At 48.1% G+C, this 25,818-nt stretch overlaps 1 protein-coding gene across 1 annotated transcript in view; it reads left to right on the plus strand.

Annotated features, from left to right (window-relative positions):
* The first annotated feature begins 4,269 nt into the window (after positions 1–4,269).
* Positions 4,270–25,818, plus strand: part of FAT2 (FAT atypical cadherin 2) — a 61,950-nt gene continuing 40,401 nt past the window's right edge. Inside the window, exons 1-8 of the mRNA XM_042993913.1 lie at positions 4,270–7,531; positions 9,763–10,077; positions 15,544–15,602; positions 16,973–17,284; positions 18,287–18,497; positions 20,305–20,444; positions 21,041–21,322; positions 22,645–22,855. Coding sequence (XP_042849847.1) covers positions 4,270–7,531; positions 9,763–10,077; positions 15,544–15,602; positions 16,973–17,284; positions 18,287–18,497; positions 20,305–20,444; positions 21,041–21,322; positions 22,645–22,855 — 4,792 coding nt within the window. The remainder of the gene's footprint in view (positions 7,532–9,762; positions 10,078–15,543; positions 15,603–16,972; positions 17,285–18,286; positions 18,498–20,304; positions 20,445–21,040; positions 21,323–22,644; positions 22,856–25,818) is intronic.

The raw sequence follows: 25,818 nt of genomic DNA on the forward strand, positions 1-25,818 counted from the left end.
CCTACAGCATTTAGTTGGAGAAAGTCAGCCTGTGCAAGAACAGATTGGGGAGTTGTGATAATGCATCTGAGAGTTTTCATTACCTATAAACTCAGCCGTCAATAGTATGAGCTGGCTGCTAAAAGTCATAGTACTGGGTAATATTTGTTGAAACTGCCACATACTGTATTCAGTATTTATGCACATTAACTAAGTCCATTCTCAACATGACATTACGAAGTAGAGAAATGAAAATCAGAGAAGGTAAGCCACCTGCCCAAGGTCACACAGCCAGAAACTGTGTGTTGTAAACCACTTTCTGCCGCTTTCCCCACCTATGAAATGGGGCTGGGAGTTACAAGGAGGAAGATTTGATTCAGACACATATCCTAAAAGGGTCCATTCGGGAACTTGTTCACACCTGTGCACACACAAGCCCCTAGCTACCAATTTATTTGCTCCTATCATATTCATTCTGTCAAGCAGGCACATACAATCAATGCGCCCATACAGCTATTCAAAAAGTGCCTCCTAAGTATGTATTCGTGTTCTCTTGCAAATGTGCACATTCACCCACATGCAGATTTTTCTGAGTCTGGGGAGCCAAGAACGAGAGGCCCCACCCCAGACAAGCGCCTGCTCGCAGCTTACCAGAATAGCCTGTGGCTGGGCCAGCAAGCTTAGACTCGACCAGAGACCAGTGGCTTCCTGCTCCGTTGGGGCACAGGCTGGACCTTCTCCAGAGGAGTCAGTGGACCCCACCCTCACCCCAACCTCAGGCTTTGATTCTGCCTTGGCTTTGAAAACTAGTAATAACTAATATTTATTGAGTGCTTTTCTATGGGCCAGGCACTGTGCTAAGTACAACAACGTGCATGGTCTTATTTCTTTAGTCTTTATAAAAACCCCAGGAAAGCAGTTCTCTTAATAGCCCCATCTTCTAGATGAGAAAACAGAGGTTTGGGGAGGTAAGCTTACCCAAGGTTATGTAGTTAGCATGCAGTGGAGCTTGAACTTGAACCCAAACCGTCAGATTCACAGGTAGCCATGGTTCCTCTTTCTGGCAAGGTGGTCGAGAGGAAAGAACCTGACTCTGGTCCTTACCCTGTGACTTTGGGCAAGTCCCTTTCTTTTGGGGGGACTTCATTTTACAGCTTCAGAAAGGAAGAGATCATCACTAAAGGTGCTTTCAGCTGTCATTCTGTCATTGCTTTTCCTAAGTCCAGATCCTACCATTTTTCAACTATTGAGTAGGGTTACGTACCTGGCAGTTATGTACCAGGCACTGAGAATTCATGCATGAATAAGATACACAAAGCCCCTGTCTTCACGGAGCCCGGTGGCTAGTGTAGGAGACAGTCATTAAACAAATTAGCAAGAACATATTGCGTAGTGATAAGTGCCATGAAGAAAATGGGGTGGTGTGATAAAGAAGGGTGCTAAGAAGGAGGCTACATCAAACTGGGACTTAGGATGAGGGATGGGTTGGGCTGAGCCAAGAAGAAAGATAACAAGAAGAAGCCAGCCATGTGAGAATCTTCAGTAAAGGGGAATAGCAAGTGCAAAGGCCCTGAGGCAGACTCTAGTTTGTGATGTTTGTGGAGGAGAAAGGAGGCCCATGTGGTTGCAGCTTGGTGAAAAATGAGTGCTGGGAGGTATCACTGGAAAAGCAGGCAGGGTCCACATGGTGCGGGGCCTTGTAGGTCATAGCAAGGAGTTTAGATTTTAATCTGAATGCTATGGGAAGCCACTGGAAAATTTTAAGAAGGGAAGTGATATGAATTATGTTTTCACAAGATATTTCGAAATAGTGGTCCTAGGTGCTGTGGGCTGGGAGGGTAGCCCAGGGAGCCCAGCGTGCCTGTGCACCCACAAGCCCGTTCACTTGCCCAGGAATAGTGCCAGGAAGCAAATGTCCAGACACATTTGCTGAGGTCCTTCCTCAGCAAACCGCACACCAGGTCTGTGGGTCCTATAACTTGAACACAGCCCTGGGCACCAGCCCCCCACCCCCCACCCAAGGGTGCATGTTCTTTGTGCCTTATCTCTTCCAGGGAGACCCTGCCCCTGCTCCCTTCCCTAAGCTCATCTCTGCAAGACGCCTGCAGAGCTGCTGAGCAGCGTGTCTTGTTGGGGCCTGCCCTCCACAGGTGCTGACCTGGTGAACAGGAAGCGTTCCGCAAAACAGGGCAGGCCGAGCCGGGAGGCTGGGTGCACCCTGGGCTCGCTGGGCTGCAGAGGGAGCGGACCTGGGACTGGGGTAAGGACTCTCTTTCCCTTGGGGCTTCAACGTCCAAAGCAACGCCACCCTGGGGGCTTGGGGCCCACATGGCTCAGGGGTCCCTCTCCTCTTGCTGTGTCAGGGATGCGTGAGTGGAATGGGGTGAATATGGCTTTTGCCCGGGGCCAGCTCTACTGTGGGTGCAGGGGATGCCGGGGGAAAGAGTAGAGGGGCAGGAAGGATGGGAATAGACACCCCAAGTGTAGAAATCTGCCTCCACTCCCACCCCTCTCCTCTGAGGAGCTGGGCCTGGGGTGCCACCAACAGGATTTCAGGGGAAGGATGGTGGGTGGTAGGGAGGCTGCAAGGATGGGGCATATTCAAATTCTTTTCTGTCACAGGCTTGCAGATCCCAAGTTAGGCAGACTTTTGCACCCTCCCTCCCATGTTGGGATGCTACCTGCCAGGTCTGAAGCTCCATTCAGCTCCCTCAGGACTCTGGAAAGGCATGGATGCAAGCCTCTCCTTTCCCCTCTTGCCCCGGAGTTTAACTCTTCCTTGTCTTTGAAGAGCAAAGCAACTGGAAAAACGAGTCTTGCCTGTTTCCTCCAGGAATGCTTTGCACATCTGGCTGGCAGCCAAGAAGCTCCTGGGAGTCAAGACTCTCACGGGCAGGCAGGCCCGGCAGCAGCCTGCTGTGTCCAGCCTCACACTTTGCTTCTGGAAGGCACTTTGGCAAAGAACCTCTGCCTTCCCCTACTCCCCTTCCCTCTTCTCCCTCTCCTTAATCCTGATGAGTCTCCACTTTGAACTCAGGCTGGAGTTCAGGGACAAGCCGTGTGGGAAACAGCACAGGACACAATGGGAAACGCGGCAGGTCTTAGAGGGGCGAAGCACTCGTTTGTGGCCAGTTCAACAATTCCCAGGGACTAGTTCTTTCCTGGCCCCCACTGTGTGAAAGGGGGCAAGACATGTTCCCCCTCCGGGGCTCTGCTTCGCCATCTATGCACGAGGAGTGGGGTCAGAACTCTGTGTCTCAAAGCCCCATTATAGCTCTGACATTCCAGGGGTTTGGGAGTTACAAGATGAGTCAGAATCAGGCTCTGTCCAAAGGGACTAGCAGTGGGACAGGGGCAGGTGAGTCTGGGGTGGAAGAAGCAGTCCTGGCTTTTAATGCAAGGAGCCCCAGGTCAAATTCTTGCTTTGCCTCTATCTAGTCATAAGGCCCTGGGTGGCTCCCTTCCCTTGATGAAACTGAGTTGCCTATTACCGATAATAGCCAATATTATGTTACAATTTCTATGTCCCAGGCACCCCCGCTGGGTCATTTACCTTTGTTGTTTCACTTAATTTCACACCAATCCAATGAGGTAGATAATATCCTTATCCCCATTCTATGGAAGAGGAAACCGAGGCTCACAGAGGTCAAATAACCTGAGCAGAAAATCACCCAGCTGGTAAGCGGTGGAACCAGGGCTGATGGCCAACCAACCGGAGGCCAGGCCTGTGATCTTGGTCACTTTGTTTTTTTCTGCAGCCCCTGCACATGCAGACACAACTCACTTTGGCTGGAGCTCCACCTTGATGGATGGGGTCTTGTAGGAAGTACTTAGAGACAGAATGCTAAACTTGGGTACCTGGTTGAAATTATCCCACCATCACTGGGGAGCCATTGAAGGTTCTTTGGGAAAAGGAGTCAAGTGGTCAGGACTATGTTGTATCTGCTAGTTACCCCTGAGAAAGCATTCAAATTAGTCTGTTAGTGTTTAGATACACTAACAGGTATCTCAACCTGAGCACTATTGACATTTGGGGCTGGATCATTAGTTGTTGTTGGGGGGCTGTCCTGTGTGTTGCAGGGTGTTTAGAAGCACCCCAGCCTCGATCCACAGATGCCAGTAGCATCCTCCCCAACAAGCTGGGATAGCTGACGGTGTCTTCAGACATTGCCGAGTGTCCCCTGTGGGGCAAAATCATCCCAGCTAAGAACCATCGCAGTAGGAACCATTTCTTTCCTAACTCATACTTTTTTGTGTGTGTGTGCGTAGGGCTTCAGGAGTTTTTCCATCATGATTATTGCCTTCTGGGGCTTTGTCATTTTCTTGCTCCGCTGTACAACCTGTGAGAAGCCCCGAGAAGGGATCCCCTCCTCCTCCGCCTGGCGCTTCACGCACTCTCTTTATAATGCGACCATCTACGAAAACTCTGCCCCCAAGACCTACGTGGAGAGCTCCGTGAAAATGGGCATTTACCTCGCCGAGCCCCAGTGGGCAGTGCGGTACCGGATCATCTCCGGGGACATGGCCAATGTGTTTAAAACAGAGGAGTATGTGGTGGGTGACTTCTGCTTTCTGAGAATAAGAACAAAGAGCAGTAACACGGCCCTTCTGAACAGGGAGGTGCGAGACAGCTACACCCTCATCATCCAAGCCACGGAGAAGACCTTGGAGTTAGAAGCGTTGACCCGGGTGGTGGTCCACATCCTGGACCAGAATGACCTAAAGCCCCTCTTCTCCCCGCCTTCATACCGAGTCACCATCTCTGAGGACATGCCCCTCAAGAGCCCCATCTGCAAGGTGACCGCCACAGATGCGGATCTGGGCCAGAATGCCAAGTTCTACTATGCCTTCAACACAAGGTCGGAGACGTTCGCCATCCATCCCACCAGCGGCGTGGTCACCTTGGCTGGGAAGCTCAACGTCACCTGGCGAGGGAGGTACGAGCTCCAGGTGCTGGCTGTGGACCGCATGCGGAAAATCTCAGAGGGCAACGGGTTTGGCAATCTGGCTGCCCTCGTCATCCACGTGGAGCCTGCCCTCAGGAAGCCCCCGGCCATCACCTCGGTGGTGGTGGCTCCGCCAGACAGCAAGGAGGGTGCCACCTACGCCACCGTCATGGTAGACGCAAATAGCTCCGGCGCCGAAGTGGACTCGCTAGAGATAGTTGGGGGTGACCCTGGAAAGTACTTCAAAGCCATCAAGTCTTACGCCCGCGGCAGTGAGTTCAGTTTGGTGTCTGTCAAAGACATCAACTGGCTGGAGCACCTTCATGGATTCAACCTCAGCCTGCAGGCCAGGAGTGGGAGCGGGCCTTCTTCTCATTCCCAGATCAGGGGCTTTCACCTACCCCCTTCCAAACTGGCCTCCCTCAAATTTGAGAGGGCTGTTTACAGAGTGCGGCTCAGTGAGTTTTCCCCGCCTGGCAGCCGCGTGGTGATGGTGAAAGTAACCGGAGCCTTCCCCAACCTGCAGTATGTTCTAAAGCCGTCCTCAGAGAGTGCAGGGTTTAAACTTAATGCTCGCACTGGGCTCATCACCACCACGAAGCTCAGGGACTTCCATGACCGAGCCCACTACCAGCTACACATCAGAACCTCACCGGGGCTGGCCTCCACCACCGTGGTCATTGATATAGTGGACTGTAACAACCATGCCCCCATCTTCAACAGGTCCTCCTATGATGGCACCTTTGATGAGAACATCCCTCCAGGCACCAGCATTCTGACAGTTACTGCCACAGACCGGGATCATGGGGAGAATGGATACATCACCTATTCCATCACTCGTCCGAAAGCTGTGCCCTTCTCTATTGACCCTTACCTGGGGATTATCTCCACCTCCAAACCCATGGACTATGAGCTCATGAAAAGAATTTATACCTTCCGGGTGCGGGCATCAGACTGGGGCTCCCCATTTCGCCAGGAAAAGGAAGTGTCTATTTCTCTTAGGCTCAAGAACTTGAATGACAACAAGCCTATGTTTGAGCAAGTCAACTGCACTGGGTCTATCCACGAAGACTGGCCGGTAGGAAAATCACTAATGACTGTGTCCGCTATAGATGTGGACGAGCTGCAGAACCTAAAATACGAGTTTGTGTCAGGCAATGAACTAGGGTATTTTGATCTAAACCATTTCTCTGGAGTGATATCCCTCAAGCGCTCTTTTATGAATCATACTACTACTGGTCAACCCATCAACTACTCCCTGAAAATTACAGCCTCAGATGGGAAACACTATGCCTCACCCACAACTTTGAATGTTACTGTAGTGAAAGATCCTCGTTTTGAGGTCCCTGTAACATGTGATAAAACAGGAGTATTGACACACTTCACAAAGGCCATCCTCCATTCTGTTGGGTTTCAGAACCAGGACTCCAGTGATGAGGACTTCATTTCCTTAAGTGCATATCAGATCAATCATCACACGCCCCAGTTTGAGGACCACTTCCCACAGTCCATTGACATCCTTGAACGTGTTCCTGTCAACACCTCCCTGGCCCGCCTGGCAGCCACTGACCCTGATACTGGATTTAATGGCAAACTGGTCTATGTGATTGCAGACGGCAACGATGAGGGCTGCTTTGACATTGAGCTGGAGACAGGGCTGCTCACGGTAGCTGCCCCTTTGGACTATGAAGCCACCCGTTTCTACATCCTCAATGTAACAGTGTATGACTTGGGCACTCCCCAGAAGTCATCCTGGAAGCTGCTGACAGTGAATGTGAAAGACTGGAATGACAATGCACCCAGATTTCCTCCTGGTGGGTACGAGATAACCGTCTCGGAGAACACAGAAGTTGGAACCACAATTGCCGAGTTGAAAGCAAAAGACGCCGATTCCGATGACAATGGGAGGGTTCGCTACACTCTGCTAAGCCCCACAGAGAAGTTCTCCCTCCATCCCCTCACTGGGGAGCTGGCTGTCACAGGACACCTGGACCGGGAATCAGAGCCACAATATATACTCAAGGTGGAAGCCAGGGATCAGCCCAGGAAGGGCCACCAACTCTTCTCTGTCACTGACCTGAAAATCACATTGGAAGATGACAATGACAACTCTCCTCAGTGTATCACGGAACTCAGCAGCCTGAAAGTCCCAGAGGATCTGCCCCCCGGGACTATTCTAACGTTTCTAGATGCCTCCGATCCTGACGTGGGCCCTGCGGGAGAAGTGCGTTATGTCCTGTTGGATGATGCCCACGGGACCTTCCAGGTGGACCCGATGACTGGCGCGCTCAGTCTGGAGAGAGAGCTGGACTTTGAGAGGCGGGCTGGATACAATCTGAGCCTGTGGGCCAGTGACAGTGGGTGGCCCCTGGCCCGCAGGACCCTCTGCCACGTGGAAGTGATAGTCTTGGATGTGAATGAGAATCTCCACCCTCCCCGCTTTGCCTCCTTTGTGCACCAGGGCCAGGTGCAGGAGAACAGTCCCTCGGGAACCCAGGTGATGGTAGTGGCTGCCCACGATGATGATGGTGGCTTGGATGGGGAGCTCCAGTACTTCCTGAGGGCTGGCACCAGTCTTGCAGCCTTTAGCATCAACAAAGACACAGGTACTGGGAGTGGGGTGGACGGGAGTGCCAGGTGCTTGGAGAGGATGGGCCTAAGGGGATCAGGGGGTGTCCTGAAAGAAGACAGGCTCCAGGCTAAAAAGAAAAGGCAATAAATAGGGACTCTTCTTCTTGTCCCTTTTATTTTATTTTAAATTAATCTTTATCATACTGGAGATATATATATATGTGTATATATGTGCACACGCACGCATGTGTGTGTGTGTGTGTGTATCCATTGAAGTCAAATCAGCCATCTCACTAGCATTTGTGTATATACTTATACACACACATAAACATACAGTATATGCATATGCTTATAAAAGTAATATATCATGGCTATAAATTTTTATATATAATTTAAAAATGAATGTTTAAAAAAATTTTTTTTTAGAGAGAGAGAGACAGTGGGGGAGGGGACAAAGGGGGAGGGAGAGAAAATCTCAATCTGTCTCCAGGCTCAGTGCAGAGCCCAATGCACGGCTCAATTCCACAAGCCTGGGATCATGACATGAGCTGAAATCAAGAGCTGGGTGTTCAACTGAGTGAACCATCCAGATGCCCCTAAATATGAATGTTTTTTTGTGTGTGTGTCCCATCTCCCTGGATATAATCTTTATTAACAATTTGGTCTATAATCTTGTAAATTTTTCTTCTTCGTGTCTGACATTTTATCACTGTTCATTTTATTATATGAGAAAATCATACAAAAGACACTAATTCTGCAACACTTTTTTTTTCACGTAACACCAGGATCTCTTACGTATCAGTACCTGTATTTTTCCTCCTTTTTTAATGGCTGCATTTTATTCTATCATCTAGCTGTAACATCCTTGATCATATACTTTTACTCATATGCATGAGTCTCTATCGGAAAAACTCTTAAAAATGCCGTTGCTGGGTCAAAGGATAATGCATATTTTCAATGTTAATACATAATTTCTAAATTACCCTTCAAAAAGTTGGCACCAACTTATTTACTCCCTTTTTTTAAAGTTTATTTATTTATTTAGAAAAAATTTTTAATGTTTATTTCTTTTTGAGAGACAGAGAGAGAACAAGCAGGGGAGGAGCAAAGAGTGAGGGAGACACAGAATCTGAAGTAGACTTCAGGCTCTGAGCTGTCAGCACAGAGCCCGACTCGGGGCTCAAACTCATGAACCATGAGATCATGCCCTGAGCTGAAGTCAGACACTTTACCAAATGAGCCAACCAGGCACCCCAAGTTTATTTATTTATTTTGGGAGAGAGAGAGAATGAATCCCAAGCAGGCTCCGCACTGTAAGTACAGAGCCTGACCCAGGGCTCAAACTCACGAACCGAGAGATCATGACCCAAGCTGCAATCAAGAATTGGATGCTTAACTGACCGAACTTCCCTATTTATTCCTTTTAAAGCTTCATAGAAAATAAGTACAATTCACCAAACACTCACAAGCACCTTCTGCTTGTGAGATTCTGAGAGTGACACCTTGGGGGAGGTCCCAGGTGAATAAAGGTAGGTCACTGTCCTCAAAGAGCTTACAATCTGATGGGTGATTTATTTCCAGGGTGAAGGGCAGGGTGATGTGGTAGAAAGAGCATTAGACTGAGAGTCAGTTAAAAGAGACTCTGCTCTTCAGGCCCACTTGCTACACGATCTTGATCAAATCACGTTCTCTCTCTGGGCCTGCGTCCCTCCAGCTGACAAAACAGTGAGATTCCTTCCGCTCTGTCCCACGACAGCTGTGAGCATGGGCCTTGTCCTCTGGCACAAGTCCTTCCGGCTGAGCGTGACCCATGAGAACTTAGGGTGCACCCCTCTTGTGCTCACTGTCGGACTCTCGACTTCTAGAACAGTGCTGGCCCATAGTAAGCAATCTGTGGAGCGAGCGAACTGAGGCATGAACTGAGGTCTCTAGAATCATAAGGATGCTGGAAAGGGGAACAGCAATTTAGTCATCAGGTCCCTAACCTTTAAATGGGTATCTATACTATTTGAAACTTGAAGGAACCGGTTTAAGGACAACTGTCACGGGCTTATCTTAGCAGAGAACGGTTCTGAGAGGCTCTATAGCAAGGCTACGACTTGCATGCATTTAACTCAGCAGCTCCCACACCACATCGACAGCAGGTCCCTTTTCCTGTGGAACGCTCCTGTTTCCACAGTATCGCCCGGGGACTGTTAGGTAAGGTGATTCCGAAAGCTACTGTGAGCTCTAAAAGATTTGGGGTTTGGTGCTCGACTGTCCCTAGGTATGATCCAGACTCTGGCACCCCTGGACCGAGAATCTGTGTCCTGCTACTGGCTGACGGTACTGGCAGTGGACAGAGGTTCCATACCTCTCTCTTCCGTAACCGAAGTCTACATTGAGGTTATGGATGTCAACGACAACCCACCCCGGATGTCCAGGCCGGTGTTCTACCCTTCCGTCCGGGAGGATGCCCCCCTGCACACCTCTGTGCTTCAGCTGGATGCCTGGGACCCGGACTCCAGCTCCAAAGGGAAGCTGACCTTCAACATCACCGGTGGGAACAATATGGGATTCTTTGTTCTTCACCCGCTCACAGGTAAGGACCTCAGGAATGTGGCTGAATAGGAGTCTCTACCATAGTGCTTTTCACAGTTTGGTCTTGGACCAGCATCCTCAGCATCACCTGCCCACGTGTTAGCAATTCAAATTCTCAGGCCCCACCTTACCACAGGCCGGGGCCCAGAAACCCATCTTTTATTTAACAAAATATCCGGGGATTCTCAGGGGTGCTAAGTTTGGGAACCACTGCTGTGCGGAGTCTATCTCTCTGGGAAAACAAGAATATATTGGCTGTCTTTCCTTGGGGCCTAGGAAAGCCAAGCAGGATGCCTGGGTGGCCAGGCTGGGACTATTTCAGATCTCTGAGTGCTCCCAAACTGACCCCTCCCTCGAGTCACAGCCACAGATCCAATCTCTTAACCCTAGTTCTAAACTGATCTCAAGCCTGCCCACAGAGCGGTGGCAGTGGAGATCCACTCCAGTAGAGTCAACCATCTCATAAACATCTATCCTTGGCCCAAGGCCATCTGGGGCAAGACGGTGGGTGGTACATAGCCCACAAAGGCGTTTTGTTTGGCTTGTGCAAGTTTTAAACAATGATTTTTCAAGTTGTTGCCAGCGTTTAAAAATTAGAAAATTCCACAAAACACTCCAGATTTCCCGTGGATCGTAAAGAACTAGGAGATCTGGCCACACTGAGCTCACATTTGCACAGGGCCTCAACTACCTGAAGCCAACAGCAGCTCTCCATGCAGAGCAGGTGCCTGTCCTCTGGTCCCCATGGGCCCTTCCTCCCTCTTGTGCTAACCTCAGCCTGCTTCTCGAACTGAGGCTACCTGCCTGGCTCCTGTCGCTGTTGGAATTTGAGAGCCAGCTCCCGCTGCTGTGGATATGTCTCCAAAGCCACATCTTTCTCTTAGAGGATGGACAGCGATATGATAGCAGAGAGGGCAGATGCTCTCTCCTCTGAACCCAAGATCCTATTCTCTGGCTCCAATAATTCATTCTTGGAAGGACAGAACCCTGGCGAGATTGGAGGAGGTGGAAAGGGAGAAACTAGCTCCCCATCCTTAAGACAGAAGGAAATGAGGAGGAGCAAGAGGCTGGAAGTCCTGGGACAGACGGTGGGTGGAGGACGCAAGTATCTATTTGCACAGGGACATTGGTTTGGAGCCTTTCCTGTTAACCTTTGATCTCAAGGAATGGATTAGTCCTTTAAGAAGGATCCTTTCACCCTGGAAAACAGGCCTAAGCTGGCTCTCACTGGGCCCATCCTGTCCCCCCCCCCCCCCCCCCCCCCGCCTTGCAGAAGAGAGAAGAGGTCTCTCACCTAAGGCATTGGCTTCCCAATGTCTTCCAAATCCCCATCCTGTTTACTGTCAACAGTTCCCTGACACAGGGTCTGGCAAAATGCCCCAGAGAGCAGAGATGTCCTTAGTCTTCCTGCAGTTGAGGAGAAGACATTTTAACCAGCACGAACATTTAAAAATAAAATAATAAGTCAGGAGTGGAGGCCCCAGACCCCCTTTCTTATCACCACCATTACATCATCCCATTTCCCTGCCTGGATACTTTGAATGGTTCCCCCACATCCCTAAGATAAAGCCAGATCCTGCCATGTCTCCCACGCTGCGTCTGACATGGTCTCTGTGGACCTTTCGGGCTTCATCCTGCCTTTCTTCTCCTACCACTCTGGTTCCGACGACATGGCCTGTTTCAGTCCGTGCCCTCTCCTGACACATGGCCTTTGCATACACTGTTCTTTCTTCCAGAAGTTTCTTTTCCTTTCCTTTAGTCTGGCTAACTCCCACTCCTCTTTCAGATCCCAGCCCAGCCATTCTTTCTTTACAGTTTTTCCTGACACTATAATACATCTCCCAGCTCAGTCTACTTTTTAAAAAAAACATTTTTTTAATGTTTATTTGTATTAGAGAGAGAAAGACAGTGCGTGAGCAGAGGAGGGGCAGAGAAAGACAGAGACAGAATCTGAGGCAGGCTCCAGGCTCTGAGTTGTCAGCACAGGGCCTGACACGGGGCTCGAACTCATCAGCCATGAGATCATGACCTGAGCCGAAGTTGGATGCTCATCTGACTGAGCCAACCAGGTGCCGCCCCCCAACTTAAAAAAAATAATTTAATGTTTATTTATTTTTGAGATAGAGAGCACCGGTAGGGGAGGGGCAGAGAGAGAGGCGGGATCGGAGGATCCAAAATCAGTTCTATGCTGACAGCGGAAAGCAATGTGCGGGGCTCAAACTCACGAACCATGAGATCATGACCTGAGCCAAAGCTGGACGCTCAACTGACTGAACTACCCAGGGGCCCTTACTCCTTTCTTTTTTTTTTTTTTTTTTTAGTTTATTTATTTTTGAGACAGAGAGAGACAGAGCATGAACGGGGAAGGGGCAGAGAGAGAGGGAGACACAGAATCTGAAGCAGGCTCTAAGCACTGAGCTATCAGCCCAGAGCCCGACGCGGGGCTTGAACTCACGGACCGCGAGATCATGACCTGAGCCAAAGTCAGACGCTTAACCGACTGAGCCACCCAGGCGCCCCTCTCCTTTCTTTTTTAAACACTTATCACAGAACATTATATTCATGTGTGTGATTATTCCATAAATTATCTATGTCCTCCACTAAACTTCAAAGGCTTTCTAGAAAAGGAAACTTGATTGTTTTTTCCTTCTTTAATATCTTCAGTGCCTAGCACACAGTAGGACTTCAATAGATAAGAGAGTCATTAATGAATGAATCTCTGCCAGCATCGACCACCTCTAGTGAAGCCCAAGCTTCATTCCTTTGTTCAACAAATGTTTAAAGGTGTCTGCCCTCATGAAGCACTTAAACTATGTGCTGTGTTGAGATGTGAAGATAATTAAACACAGTTTGGGGCCTTGAGGAATTCAACCCATCAAGAGCATGAAGATCTGGGTATAAAAAACTAGAGAGCCAGTGCGAACGAGCCCATTGTAAGATATGTGTAGATGCGGTGCCACAGCCACCCAGAGGAGAGGGAGAGTTGCTCAGTGTGGTACAGTAGCAACAGCTTCATGGAGCAGGGGTGGCCATGCTGAGCTGAAGGGTGAGAGGGACTGACGGCAGTCTGCAAGGACACCTGGGCAAGGAGAGCGACTGGAGCAGTAGCTAGCAGGGAGGAAGGGACAGCAAGTAGGGCAATTGTCTAAATGCAGATCCCATTCCTCCTACTTATTTTTTTAATTTAAAAAATGTTTATTTATTTATTTTTGAGAGAGAGAAAGAGAGAGAGAGAGAGAGAGAGAATCAATCACAAGCAGGCTCCACACTGTCAGCACAGAGCCTGATGCAGGGCTTGATCTCATGAACCATGAGATCATGACCTGAGCCAAAATCAAGGGTCAGGCAGATGTTTAACCCCCTGGGCCACCAAGATGCCCCAACTTCCTTCACTTATTAACTGCAAGAGGTAGGTAAAGTTACTCACCTGCTTTATGCCTGACTTTTCCCACCAGTAAAATGGACATGATGATAGCTACCTCCTGTGTAATCGTAAAGATTAAGTGAGTTAATCAATATAGATCTATACAGAGCTGGACACGGAGGACTGTTGGCTGTTGGGACCCTGAAGGAGAGGGAGCTGCAAAGGTGGTTGGAGTAAGATCTAGACTGTGGTAGGGCAGGGTGAATGGAGTAGAAGGATCTGGAATCCATTAGAGGTGGAATCAACAGGTGTTGGAGAATCACTGGATGAGGGAGAGGAAAGTCAAAGATGGGCCTGAGATGGGTGATGGGAAACATTTGTTTGGGGAGGAGAAATGACGAGGGTCCACCTCATGCCAGGAAGGATCCTCACACAGGACCCATGGGGGTGGCTTTGCCACGTCCCCATTCTACACGGCACTCCCTGGGAATCCTGACGCTGACCTCAGAGAGAGGGATGAGGCTGACAACAGAGGCAATGATCCAGGAAGCCATAGGCAGGAATTCCAGGGACACTGGCCCTTAGAAGGTCTGGGGATGCGGTGGTGAGACAAGGGAGAGAGAGAGAAGAAAAACCAGAGACAGACAATGTCGGATATTCAGAGAGGTAAATAAGGGGAGGGAAGAGAGGAAGAGAGGGGTAAGGAAGAGAGAAGGAGGACGGTGAGGGATAAATGACAGAGAGAGAGAGAGAGAGAGAGAGAGAGAGAGAGAGAGAGAGAGAGGAGAGAAAGGGACAAAAGGGGACGGAAAGAGAGAAGCAGGAGGAAAGCCAGGACTGAGCCAGAAGGAAGGTTTACTAGCTGAGGCCCTTTTGTCCCTGCACTCCTCCTGGGGGGCCTGGGATCCTGGGCCCTTCCCCGTCAGGCCCCTCAGCTTGGGGATGAGCTGAGTGAGGTGACCTGGGACAATATTCACACTGGCCCAGAGAAGTGTGTCTTTCTTCCCTGACTGGAAGGGCCTTTAGCTGTGGGGCTTTCCAGGAACCTTCTCTGCTCTACCCCCCCCACCACCCCCCCATGCCTGCCCTCAGTCAGGGAAGAAAAAGGGTGACTTGGTTCTACCTCACAAGGCAGTAACACTTCTCTAACAGAGGCCACCCCTCACACATGCTCCCATTTCCAGCACCGGGAGTCTCCACCCAGTACCAGATCCCCTCTCCCCTCACTGAGCCCCCTTCCTCACACTCCATTCCATGACTCCATCATTTAATTGCCTAAACAAGATTAAAAAAAACTTGCTGAAAGTTTCAGATGACCCACTGACCCCTGCCTGCTCTGCTTTCATTCAAGAGACCTTTCCTACCCAGTGCTGATGCATCACCTCTAGCATCACCTCCATCTTGACTTTCCTGATGGCGGTAGACAGCTGGCACCTTCTCTCCTCTCTGGCCTCAGATGCCTGCAGTTTGTAGCCATAGTGCCACAGGAAATCAAAACTAGACTCACAGATACCCAGATCCACCTTCCTCAACTTACAGGCAAGCTGAGAGGAGCCAGGGAACACAAGCTGCCTCCCCGCCCCCAAGCCCCCAATAATACACTGCGCACAGATCCCTCCCCCCCCTTTTTTTTACTATTTCTTTTTTTAAGTTTATTTATTTATTTTGAGAGAGAGACAGAGAGAGCGAGTGGGGCAGGGGCAGAGAGAGAGAGAGAGAGACAGAATCCCAAGCAGGCTCTGCACTGTCAGCGAAGAGCCCAATGTGGGGTTCGAACTCACAAACCATGAGATCATGACCTGAGCCAAAATCAAGAGTCAGATGCTTAACCAACTGAGCCACCCAGGTGCCCCCACAGCATCCCTTCTAATGGTGAAAGCTGGACGTAGGTGGGAACACCCGCGGATCCCATGGTCTCTGCTGTACTCTCCTTCCTCACTTCCCCTTCTCCTCCTTCAGGGCCCCATTTCCCCTTAATGCCTTTGCTCTCCAAAGACCAGAAAAATTCTGCCCTAGGATTTAAATGTATCTGTGAACACACTCTCAATAAAGTGGCCCTGGGAGCCCTTCGCTCAGGTGTGCCTCCTTCCGCCTCTCCCCCAGGTCTCCTATCCACAGCCCGGCAGCTGGACAGAGAGAACAAGGATGAACACATCCTAGAGGTGAGTAATGGTGGTGAACTCATTCACTGGATTCAAAAACCTCCTGAAGGAGGCCAAGCAGAAGCTGAGCCAGGCCTTGGGGCCACACGCGCATCTCTAAGTAATGTGACTGAGGCTCAGGGCGGAGGAGTTTCCTAAGCTGAGTCTTGCTGTGGTTGGTGGTGAAGACTCTCAGGGTCTTTCCTGGCTCTCCAGCACTGGGAAGGGAAGGAATCTGAAACCATGTCTGGGCTGGGCAGGAAGCGCTGATTGATTAGTAATGTCTGTGGTGAGTGCAGGAATAGGGAGTGGTACACACATGCTGTGTACTTGTTGAGTCTGGTTTCCAGCCCATCCCTATACCCAAGGTCAAGCACCAGGTCAGTACAGACCCAGATGAAAGCCCAGACCTTTGTTCTCTAGATCCGTGGGCTCTAGGATGTTTGTAAAATCACGTAAACATCCCTGGTGCCCATTCCAACAAGAGGAATCAGTCTTGACCCAGAATGGAGTAAATCAGAAGGAATCTACTTATGCCCCCTCTGGAGCTATCCATAACTGATGAACAGGCATCTCTTCCCGTCTTAAAGACATCAGGTGGGAGGGACACACATTCCTTCAGCAGAATTGAAATAAACTGACCTATGCTCTCAGGCTCTGCACCTCCCCTTTGAAAGAGACAGGTATTATTAGTAAGCAGTTGCTAAACGGACTTCTAGGGACCAAGCATTCTCCCTAGCTCAGCAGAGGTATTTCTCTTCAAACACCAAAATATTTTAAAAATTCAGAACCACTTAGAGTGGAAATGTCCTATCTTGTATGAGGCCCTCGGGGCCCTTGATGCATGGGACGATTTGCCCCTACATGAAATAGCCCTTGATTCTGAAGTTGTTTTAGTAGTTAGTGCCTTTTCCCTTGCCCTGGATTTTATTTCATGCATTGGTCGGCATGTCTGACTCAAAAGGTACCACCCACTCCTTCATAAACATCTTCCCATTTGTTTTTTTTCTAACCTCCAGTAGCTTAAGGAAACCAGAGAACAAAGCTTATGAGAATTACAAGCAAATAAAAAGTAAATGGTCTCCGAGAAATGGCCCATGGGCCTCCTGAGTAAAGAACATGAGCTTTTCTCTAGAGCCTCTGTGGCTTTGTTTTCTTCCAATTCTTTCCGGCTTCTCTGTTCTTGCTGGCTTTCCCATGGGCGAGGTCACCAGAGAGCTGGGTTCCAAGTAGGTGAAGTTATGATAATGAAAATCACAAGTATATACCAAAACACAGCCTGGCTAATGTTTCCAGGCTGTGCAAGGCAGGGATAGCAGAAGGGTTGCAGTGGGTGGTGATGCATATTCACTGCTTTGCACTTGGCAATTCATACTCCATTCTGTACCCAGGTGACTGTGCTGGACAACGGGGAGCCCTCCTTAAAGTCCACCTCCAGGGTGGTGGTCCGCATCTTAGATGTCAACGACAACCCCCCCGTGTTCTCCCACAAACTCTTCAATGTCCGCCTTCCAGAGAGGCTGAGCCCGGCAACCCCTGGGCCTGTGTACAGGCTGGTGGCTTCAGACCCTGATGAGGGTCTCAATGGCAGGGTCACCTACAGTATCGAGGAGAGTGATGAGGGGAGCTTCAGCATCGACCCAGCCACAGGCATGGTGTCATCCAGCAATACCTTCACAGCCGGAGAGTACAACATTCTAACAGTGAGTGGTGTGTGTGTGTTGGGGGGGGGGTGGAGGCCGCAGAGGGGGGAGTGTCATGACCGGTTAGGGATTTTCTTTGAGGATACAAGAGAAGGGAGACAGCCCTCAGGCATGGTGGAGGTGGTATTCCCTTCCCTGGCTTTCTCCCAGAGAAATGGGAGCCCCAGCGTCAGCCAAAGGATCAGAATTCTGGGCCTTTCTTTTTGAAGGCAATAGGGTCCTTGCCTGGGAAACCTGATCTGTTCTTAGAGATAAGGATTTTGGTGAGAGTAGCACAGGCTTTGGAATCAAAGTAAGCCTAGGTTCCAATTCTAGCTCTGCCACTTTACACCTGCCCAAAGCCAAGCCACTTAACCTCTCTGAGCCTTTGTTTTAGCATCTATAAAATGCGGATAAGAACGGTTTCCTTGTAGGGAGCCAATATAGCAAGCGGTTGGGATATGGACTCTCCTGTCCGACAGCCTGACTCCAAACCCCAGCAACCTCATTGCTGGTGAGGCAGACGATCCTGGGCAGCCGAGTTCTCCTTGCTGAGCCCATTTGCTCCTGCAAAGGGAGATATAACAGGACCTCTCTCAGGGCTGTCATGAGGATTAAATCAGATATTGCACTCAGAGCAGGGCCTGATCCTAGTGAGAGCTCCGTAAAGTCTCGTCTAATTTATGGTTTTGGTTGTTAAGAAGGGCCCGGGTGTGCCAAGCCCAGCTCTAGAACCAGCACACAGTAAGCCTTCCGTTAAGAGTGGCTTTGATTATTTTTTCACTACGCGTGAAGTTCTCGAGCAGGTCACCTGTTTCGTGCCCACTGCACCTGCAACAACCAGCGTGGTGCCTGTTGACATCAGGGCTTTCTGCTGTGTGTGTGGAATGAATGGATGAGTGGACGGGAGGCCGGCTCCAGCAGTCACAGGATGCTCTGCCTCTCGCCTGGCCACCTGGGTCTTCTTATTTCTTGCCCAGCCCTGCAGACAAGGCCTCAATTTCAGTTTTGGCTTCTTTTCAGATCAAAGCAACAGACAGTGGACAGCCACCACTCTCAGCCAGTGTCCGGCTGCACATCGAGTGGATCCCCCAGCCCCGGCCCTCCTCCATACCACTGGCCTTTGATGAGGCCCACTACAGCTTTACAGTCATGGAGACGGACCCCGTGAACCACATGGTGGGGGTCATCAGTGTGGAGGGCCGACCCGGTCTCTTCTGGTTCAACATCTCCGGTGAGGACCCTAGGAGGGTCAGCCCCTTCCATCCTTATAGCCCAGGCCCGGTCTTCACAGCACGGTCCTTCTGAGCGCGCTCACTCAGGTCACACTCCCTGGAAGCCCCTCCTTTGGCCGTGAGTGGTGACTGTCTCTGCCCTTGTTCTCTGGGGCAGCTGGTGAGGAGAAGCACCACTCCTGCCAATCTTTCCTTCCGCACCAGCTGTGATCTCAGGTCGAGCCTCCATGGCCTCACTGGTACCCCAGCCAGAGTGGGACAGTCCCCCAGTTACTCCAAGTGCCTAGGAGATTCAGAGGAGAAAGCACAAGTTTTGTGTTTCCTCTTCTGCCTCAGTGTGAGATCCCTGCAGAGCTGATATCGTCGACCATGGCTTGAGGACCGCTGTCCCTGGGGCCATGCTTCATGTTCTAATCCCAGGTTCCGTCCTCATGATCAGGGGAAAGGGTCCATTCTCTTTGTAGGAGACGCTTGGGTCCAAGCTCTCATGGTCTTCTCTGAAATTTCTTTTGTCTCTAAACCAAGATTTTGTTAAAATATCCGGGGGGAGGGGAGCATAGACCCCTCTGAGAATCTGATGAATCCTTTGGGAATCTAATGAATGCTTAGGCTCTCTTCCCAGAAAGGTGTGCCCATGTGCACGTGCACGCACACACACACACACACACACACACACACACACACGAGAATACAAATATAGGGATTTATAGATCCCTTGAAACGCAGCCAGGGATTCCAGGTTAAGAATATCTAAGAGTTTCAGTACCACATGAACTTTGGGGTCCAATTTGAGAGATTCTCAGCCTAGTTCAGAGATTGGATGTACACCTGTCCCAAGATTTTTGACTTCCTGGATTGACTTTCAATTCTGACTAACTGTTCCTCTTGTTTGGCTTTTCTTTTTCCTTTGGCACAAATTAACACATGTAGTCTGTGGAACATTTAGAGGAGACAAATAAATGCAGAGAAGATGATAACATCACCAAAACCCCCACCAATCAGAAGATAATCCACTGTTAAAATGTTGCTGTCTTTCCTTTTAGCGGTTTTTCTTTACACACACACACACACACACACACACACACTCACACACTTTTAGGGTTATATTAAAATGTTGTTTTATAACCTTTTAAAATATAACATGAACATATTTCCATGCCACGAAACAGATTTCTGTTGAGTAAACAATTAAATAGCTGCATGCTAATTCTACATTTTAGATTTTTACAGTTTATTGCATCAATTTCCTCTTGCACAGAGTTATTTTCTTTTTTTTTTAATTTTTTGATGTTTATTTATTTTTGAGAGAGAGAGACAGAGCGTGAGCAGGGGAGGGGCAGAGAGCGAGAGGGAGACACAGAATCTGAAGCAGGCTCCAGGCTCTGAGCTGTTAGCACAGAGCCCGACCCGGGGCTCTAACCTGTGAACCGTGAGATCATGACCTGAGCTGAAGTCGGGTGCTTAACCGACTGAGCCACCCGGGCGCCCTGAACAGAGTTATTTTCATTTTTCTCCTGCACATAGGCACCTTTAGGCTATGCAAACTGTCCTATAGGCCATGGGGTAGAGCTCATCCTGGTAGCAGAACACGTTCTATGGCAAACGTTGGTCTTCCTCCACCATTCTTCAGGCCTTATAAGTTTGCCTTTTTCTGTATCATCGCTCAGATCTTGGTAGTAATTTGACAAGAACTTGACAGGATCTACGACCCCTTCCTCTAAACGTGCCAGACAGACCCCGTTGCTCTCCTACTGTCTCCATCACTGAGGCTGTGTGTGCTCCTCCCCCTCCCCACCCCCACTCCAGGTGGTGACCAGGACATGGACTTTGACATTGAGAAGACCACAGGAAGCATTGTCATCGCTAAGCCTCTCGACACAAGGAGGAGGTCGAGCTATAATTTGACCGTGGAGGTGACCGATGGGTCCCACACCATTGCCACTCAGGTTAGAGGCTTGACTGGGGACCCCCTGAGCTGAGAGGGGACGGGAGGCTTCCTTCATTGGGAAGAAGCTACACAAGGCTTTCAGTGGATGTGGTGTACTTCAGAAGATGCTGAATTTGGAATTAAGGTTCTGCCTTCCAGTCTTATCTGATAGATTTTCTACTTCTGTGCTCTTGGGAGAATTCTTGTTCCCACTGTGTAATGAAGGGTTTTGTCTCAATGAACAGTTTTCCATTAAGGATAGAGTTCCATAGAGGCTGCCAGGGGTATGAGGCATGCTGGTCAGTGGGGGCTCTAGATTTCTACGGTGGTTGCAGCCAGAGATTTACCTGCTTCATATATTGGAATTTCATTAAAAAATTCACTTGAAGAAAAGGTCCTTTTAACCAAAATTTTGTTTTTGAAAACCACTGGACTGCACGTTATTTCAAAGCCTTGTGATTTTGAAATCATATCTTTCATTCAACAAGTATTTATTGAGTGACTGCTGCGTGCCAGGCACTGTTCTAGGCATCGATGGTATGGCGAAGAACCAGACAGACAAGGTCACTGACCCCCTAGAGCTTACAGGCTACCTTTCCCTCTCATTCTCCCTAGGTCTACATCTTCATGATTGCCAATGTCAACCACCATCGGCCCCAGTTCCTGGAGGCTCATTATGAGGTCAGAGTTCCCCAGGACACACTGCCTGGGGTGGAGCTCCTCCGAGTTCAGGCCACGGATCCAGACAAGGGCAAAGGCCTCATCTACACCATACATGGCAGCCAAGACCCAGCAAGTGCCAGCCTCTTCCAGCTGGACCCAAGCAGTGGTGTCCTGGTAACCGTGGGGAAGTTGGACCTTGGCTTGGGCCCCTCCCAGCACACGCTGACAGTTATGGTGAGTAAGCCGAAAAACCAGGGAAAGATGCACTTGCATGTGGATATGTGGGGGTGGGCGCCCTTGGAGGCACGCCGAAGGTCCCCTCTTCCCTGATTAGCCAGGTACGCTGATGCTCATGACGATGCATGACATGAGATGTGACACTTCCCAGCCTGCCAGAGGCACCTTCCATAAGGGGTGCCTGAGAGTAAAGAAAGAGATTACAGAGCTGCCAAGGAAACTCCTACAACCTGGGCTTTCTCTGGGCTCAGTCCACACACCCCCCAACAGCTCTCTCCCTGCTCCATGACCGCATGGCCACAATGCAGACTGACACAGTGTCGGAGCTGGGGAGGACCCAGAGACCCGCCCGCCTAGAGCAAGCACTAGGGTGAGCAAGAGAGGCGTTGGCAGGGCACAAAAAACTAAGAAGGACTCACTTTCAGGGTTCTGTGCCCGCACCTTATGACCCTGAGAGTGAACCTCCTTAAATCTACACCCTACGTGCCTCAAGTGCCACACTCTAGTCCCAGCCCGGAACCTACCCATTTCTCTCCTCTTATACCACAGGCCCACAGGGGCTTACTCACCATCATACAGTTCTTTATGATGGAACCAGAATCAAATCCAGCCTTCCTGACTCAAGGAGCAGGATTTTATATGTTAGGTTATCATCCTCTGGGCACATTAATATATATTAAAGGCTCTGCAAAGTCCTGCAGCAAAGAAAACTTTAACATCATTTAATTCAGCGCCCCCTAAATTTAGTTGACCATAGAATTTTTTCCCCTGCGTAACATGTTAACATCTTGAGGAAATATCCTCTGAGACCTCAGTTGGAAAATACGGTTTCTGTACTTCTTTCTGTCTTTCTCCTAAAATGGGATAGTCCATGAATACAGCTAAGCCTAATAATCACTAATTTATAAGTTAACTTAAAAAGAAAAAAGAGCAGGGGCGCCTGGTGGCTCAGTCAGTTAAGCGTCCGACTTCAGCTCAGGTCATGATTTCATAGTTGGTGGGTTCAAGCCCCGTGTCAGGCTCTGTGCTGACTGCTCCAAGCCTGGAGCCTGCTTCCGATTCTGTGTCTCTCTCTCTCTCTGCCCCTCCCCCACTCACACTCTGTCTCTCTGTGTCTGTCTCTCTCTCTCAAAAATAAAAATAAGCATTAAAACAATTTTTTTGAAGAAAAAAGAGCATAAAAGAGAGCAAAATTTAAAGTAACACAGAGTTACAGTTGGGTGTATCTTTCACTGGCATTCTATTTCATTGACCTTCATGTAACCCTGCCGCCTCCCATTCCGTTTGCTGCTCACGGCATTCTCCCCTTGGGCCCGTAGGTCCGAGACCAGGAGATGCCCATCAAGAGGAACTTTGTGTGGGTGTCTATTCACGTGGAGGCTGGAAACCTCCACCCACCCCACTTCACCCAGCTCTACTATGAGGCAAGTGTTCCTGACACCACGGCCCCTGGCACAGAGCTGCTCCAGGTCCGAGCCATGGATGGTGACCGGGGAGCCAATGCCGAGGTCCGCTACTCCTTCCTGAAAGGTGAGAGGCTGGCCATGAGTCCAGAGCATGAGGGAAGAGTCTTTGGCAATAAGAAAAACCACCGGAGGCATGAATTTGCAAGTGAATCAGACGCCAGGCTCTCTAAGCTTTGGCAAATACCATTTCCAGAGCATTCTCTGGGATTATAATAACCTAAATTAATCCACTTCCAAAGATGGTAAGAATAATAACGAAGGGCCTACTTAAGTTACGGGAGAATTTATAGACATATTATATAAATTCAGCAACAATGTATATATAAAGGATGCTTATGGAGTCCGTGTAACATCTTTGTAATATCTTTGTGCCTTTACAATAGAGTGACCTATAAATACTTTGTAATACGTATGGTAGGAGTTACATTTAGGAGTAACATTTTCTGTTAAGGCCGTATCATTGTTTCATATCTATTATATGGTTTTCTTCCTCTCAAAATTGGGAATGATGTCCCCTCTATCAGAAAGTCTTTGTAAAGAGAAAAAGAGAAAATGTGCATTAATACATATTGTAAACTGTCACATATTATACAAATGCCAGGGGTTATTGCTATCATTGATACATGTTAATTATAAATAATTAAAGAAACAAAAATGATAATATCTAGTATCCAAATATGATCATTAATGATCATTTTTAATGTTTGATAATTCTTAATGATCTTTAATAAAAGTAAAACTCAGCAAGCTGGATGTTGCAAAGGGACTCATAGAGCATAATGTTCATTTACTGCCTATATACTTTCCAGAAATCAGAGCTTTTACATTTTTTTTTTAAGAAACAGAAACTCCTATACCTTGCCAGGTGGCAGAAGTCTATATATACATCACTGAAGAATGATAATACAAATTCTAACCCGTTAATTGCTTACTTGTTGTGATTTATGAAGCATAATCACATCTTTTATCTCATTTTATCTCTTTCACAACCCCATTGATGGAGGTACTAATTTTATTTTATAGATAAATTAAGACTTGTTCTAAAATATCCTTCTGATTATAGAAGTCACACATGCTCATTTTTTAAAACATGGGAGAAGCAGGAATAAAGAAGAAAATAGTACTCAGCCATAGTTTTCACCAGACAAAATAATTTTGTGTATTTCCCTCTTATCTTTTCCTATGCATATTTTTGCAGTAGTAAGATTGGGTGTGGGGAGGGAGGTACCTTGGATGGCTCAGTCAGATAAGTGTCTGACTTTTGATTTTGGCTCAGGTCATGATCTTATGGTTTGTGAGTTCGAGCCCCATCTCTGCCTCTTTGCTGACAGTGCGGACCTGCTTGGGATTCTCTGTCTTCCTATCTCTCCCCCTTCCCTGCGTGTGTGCATGCATGTGGACTCTCTCTCTCTTTCTCAAAAATAAACATTTAAAAGCAAAGATTGAAGTGAATATACAATTTTGTGCCCCAGTTTTTTCTCTCAGCAGCATAACATAAAAAAGTATAATTATGCCCAGGTAGTTTACTTGGCTACTTTTAATAGAACTACTTTTCAACTGCAGTCTACTTATCAAAACTGTTTTTGATGAAACAGGGTCTGTATCACAGGGCAAATTGGGAAATCACCTCACTAGTCATCTGGAGAATAGCTTCCATGAGTGGGAGAATCAGATGGAATGTTTTGTGATGAAGCCTGGCTATTTGGTTACTATTGAAATAATAAAATATACACCTGTGTGATAAACAGAACAAGAATAGTAAAGTATAGGTCTTCCCTGAGTGAAGACCTATACCCCTGGAGGTGAGCAAAATTATTCAGGTGTTACTCAGTGATGGCATTAAATAGGCAATCTTCTCATCACAAGAAAAAAATTGTGACTGTGTGAGATGATAGATGTTAGCTAAACTTATTTTGGCAATCCTTTTGCAATATAAAGGTACATCAAATCATTATGTTGTATACCTTAAATCAGTACAACATAATATGTCAATTACATCTCAATAAAACTAGGGGGAGGGAAGTATCCGTTATGCAAGTTGAAATTCTGGAGATCTGCTATGTGACATTGTGCTTTTAGATAACAATACGGTGCTATATACCCTTAAACATTTGCTAAGAGGTAGAGCTCATGTTATCTGTTCTTACCATAAACGAAAGAAAGAAAGAAAGAAAGAAAGAAAGAAAGAGCGAGCAGGAGGGAGGGAGGAAGGGGTTGTTGTCTAAATAAAGTCAGATTTTAAAAACTGCAATAACTTTGAGACACTATTTTGGGGGGAAATATAATTAATTATATTTTCAACATTATTCTTTGGGAATCATATAATGTTGTATAACCAGAACTTTCCTCAAAACTTAAATTTGAAATGTTATTATGCATTTATCAAAATAAATATTAAATTTTATTGTTTTTTACAATTTTTTAATGTTTATTTTTGAGAGAGAGGAAGAGAGAGCACAAGTGGGGGAGGTGCAGAGAGAGAGGGAGACACAGGATCTGAAGCAGGCTCCAGGCTCTGAGCTGTCAGCACAGAGCCCAAAGCGGGGCTCAAACTCATGAACCGTGAGATCATGACCTGAGCCGAAGTCAGATGCTTAATTGAGCCACCCAGAAGCCCCTACATATTAAATTTTAAAAGGCCTATAAAAGATAGGCAATCAGATATGGAGAAAATACTTCCCCTTGATGTTCACGGGGGGCTTCCTGGTTAGTCAAGGACAAAGGCTTCACTGGGTACTCGAATCTCTCATTCTTCTCTAACACTTGCTACTCTTAGTTTTACAAAAGAAAGAGGATAGATCTCAGGCTCACATCCTTTAGCAAGCAATAGGTTTTATCCAGATTTTACCCAGGTATTTTATCCAAATGTTTTTTTCCACTGACTTGTTTTTGTGGTAGCCTCTGATGTATGGCAAGCAATAAGGATTTTCTTTTTTAAAGTAGTGATACAAAAGTTGCCTATTAAGTTATTTTAAATTTAGGGGCACCTGGGCGGCTTAGTCAGTTAAGCATCTGACTTTGGCTCAG

This window comes from Panthera tigris, chromosome A1 (genome assembly GCF_018350195.1).
Source record: "Panthera tigris isolate Pti1 chromosome A1, P.tigris_Pti1_mat1.1, whole genome shotgun sequence".
Taxonomy (NCBI): Eukaryota; Metazoa; Chordata; class Mammalia; order Carnivora; family Felidae; genus Panthera; species Panthera tigris.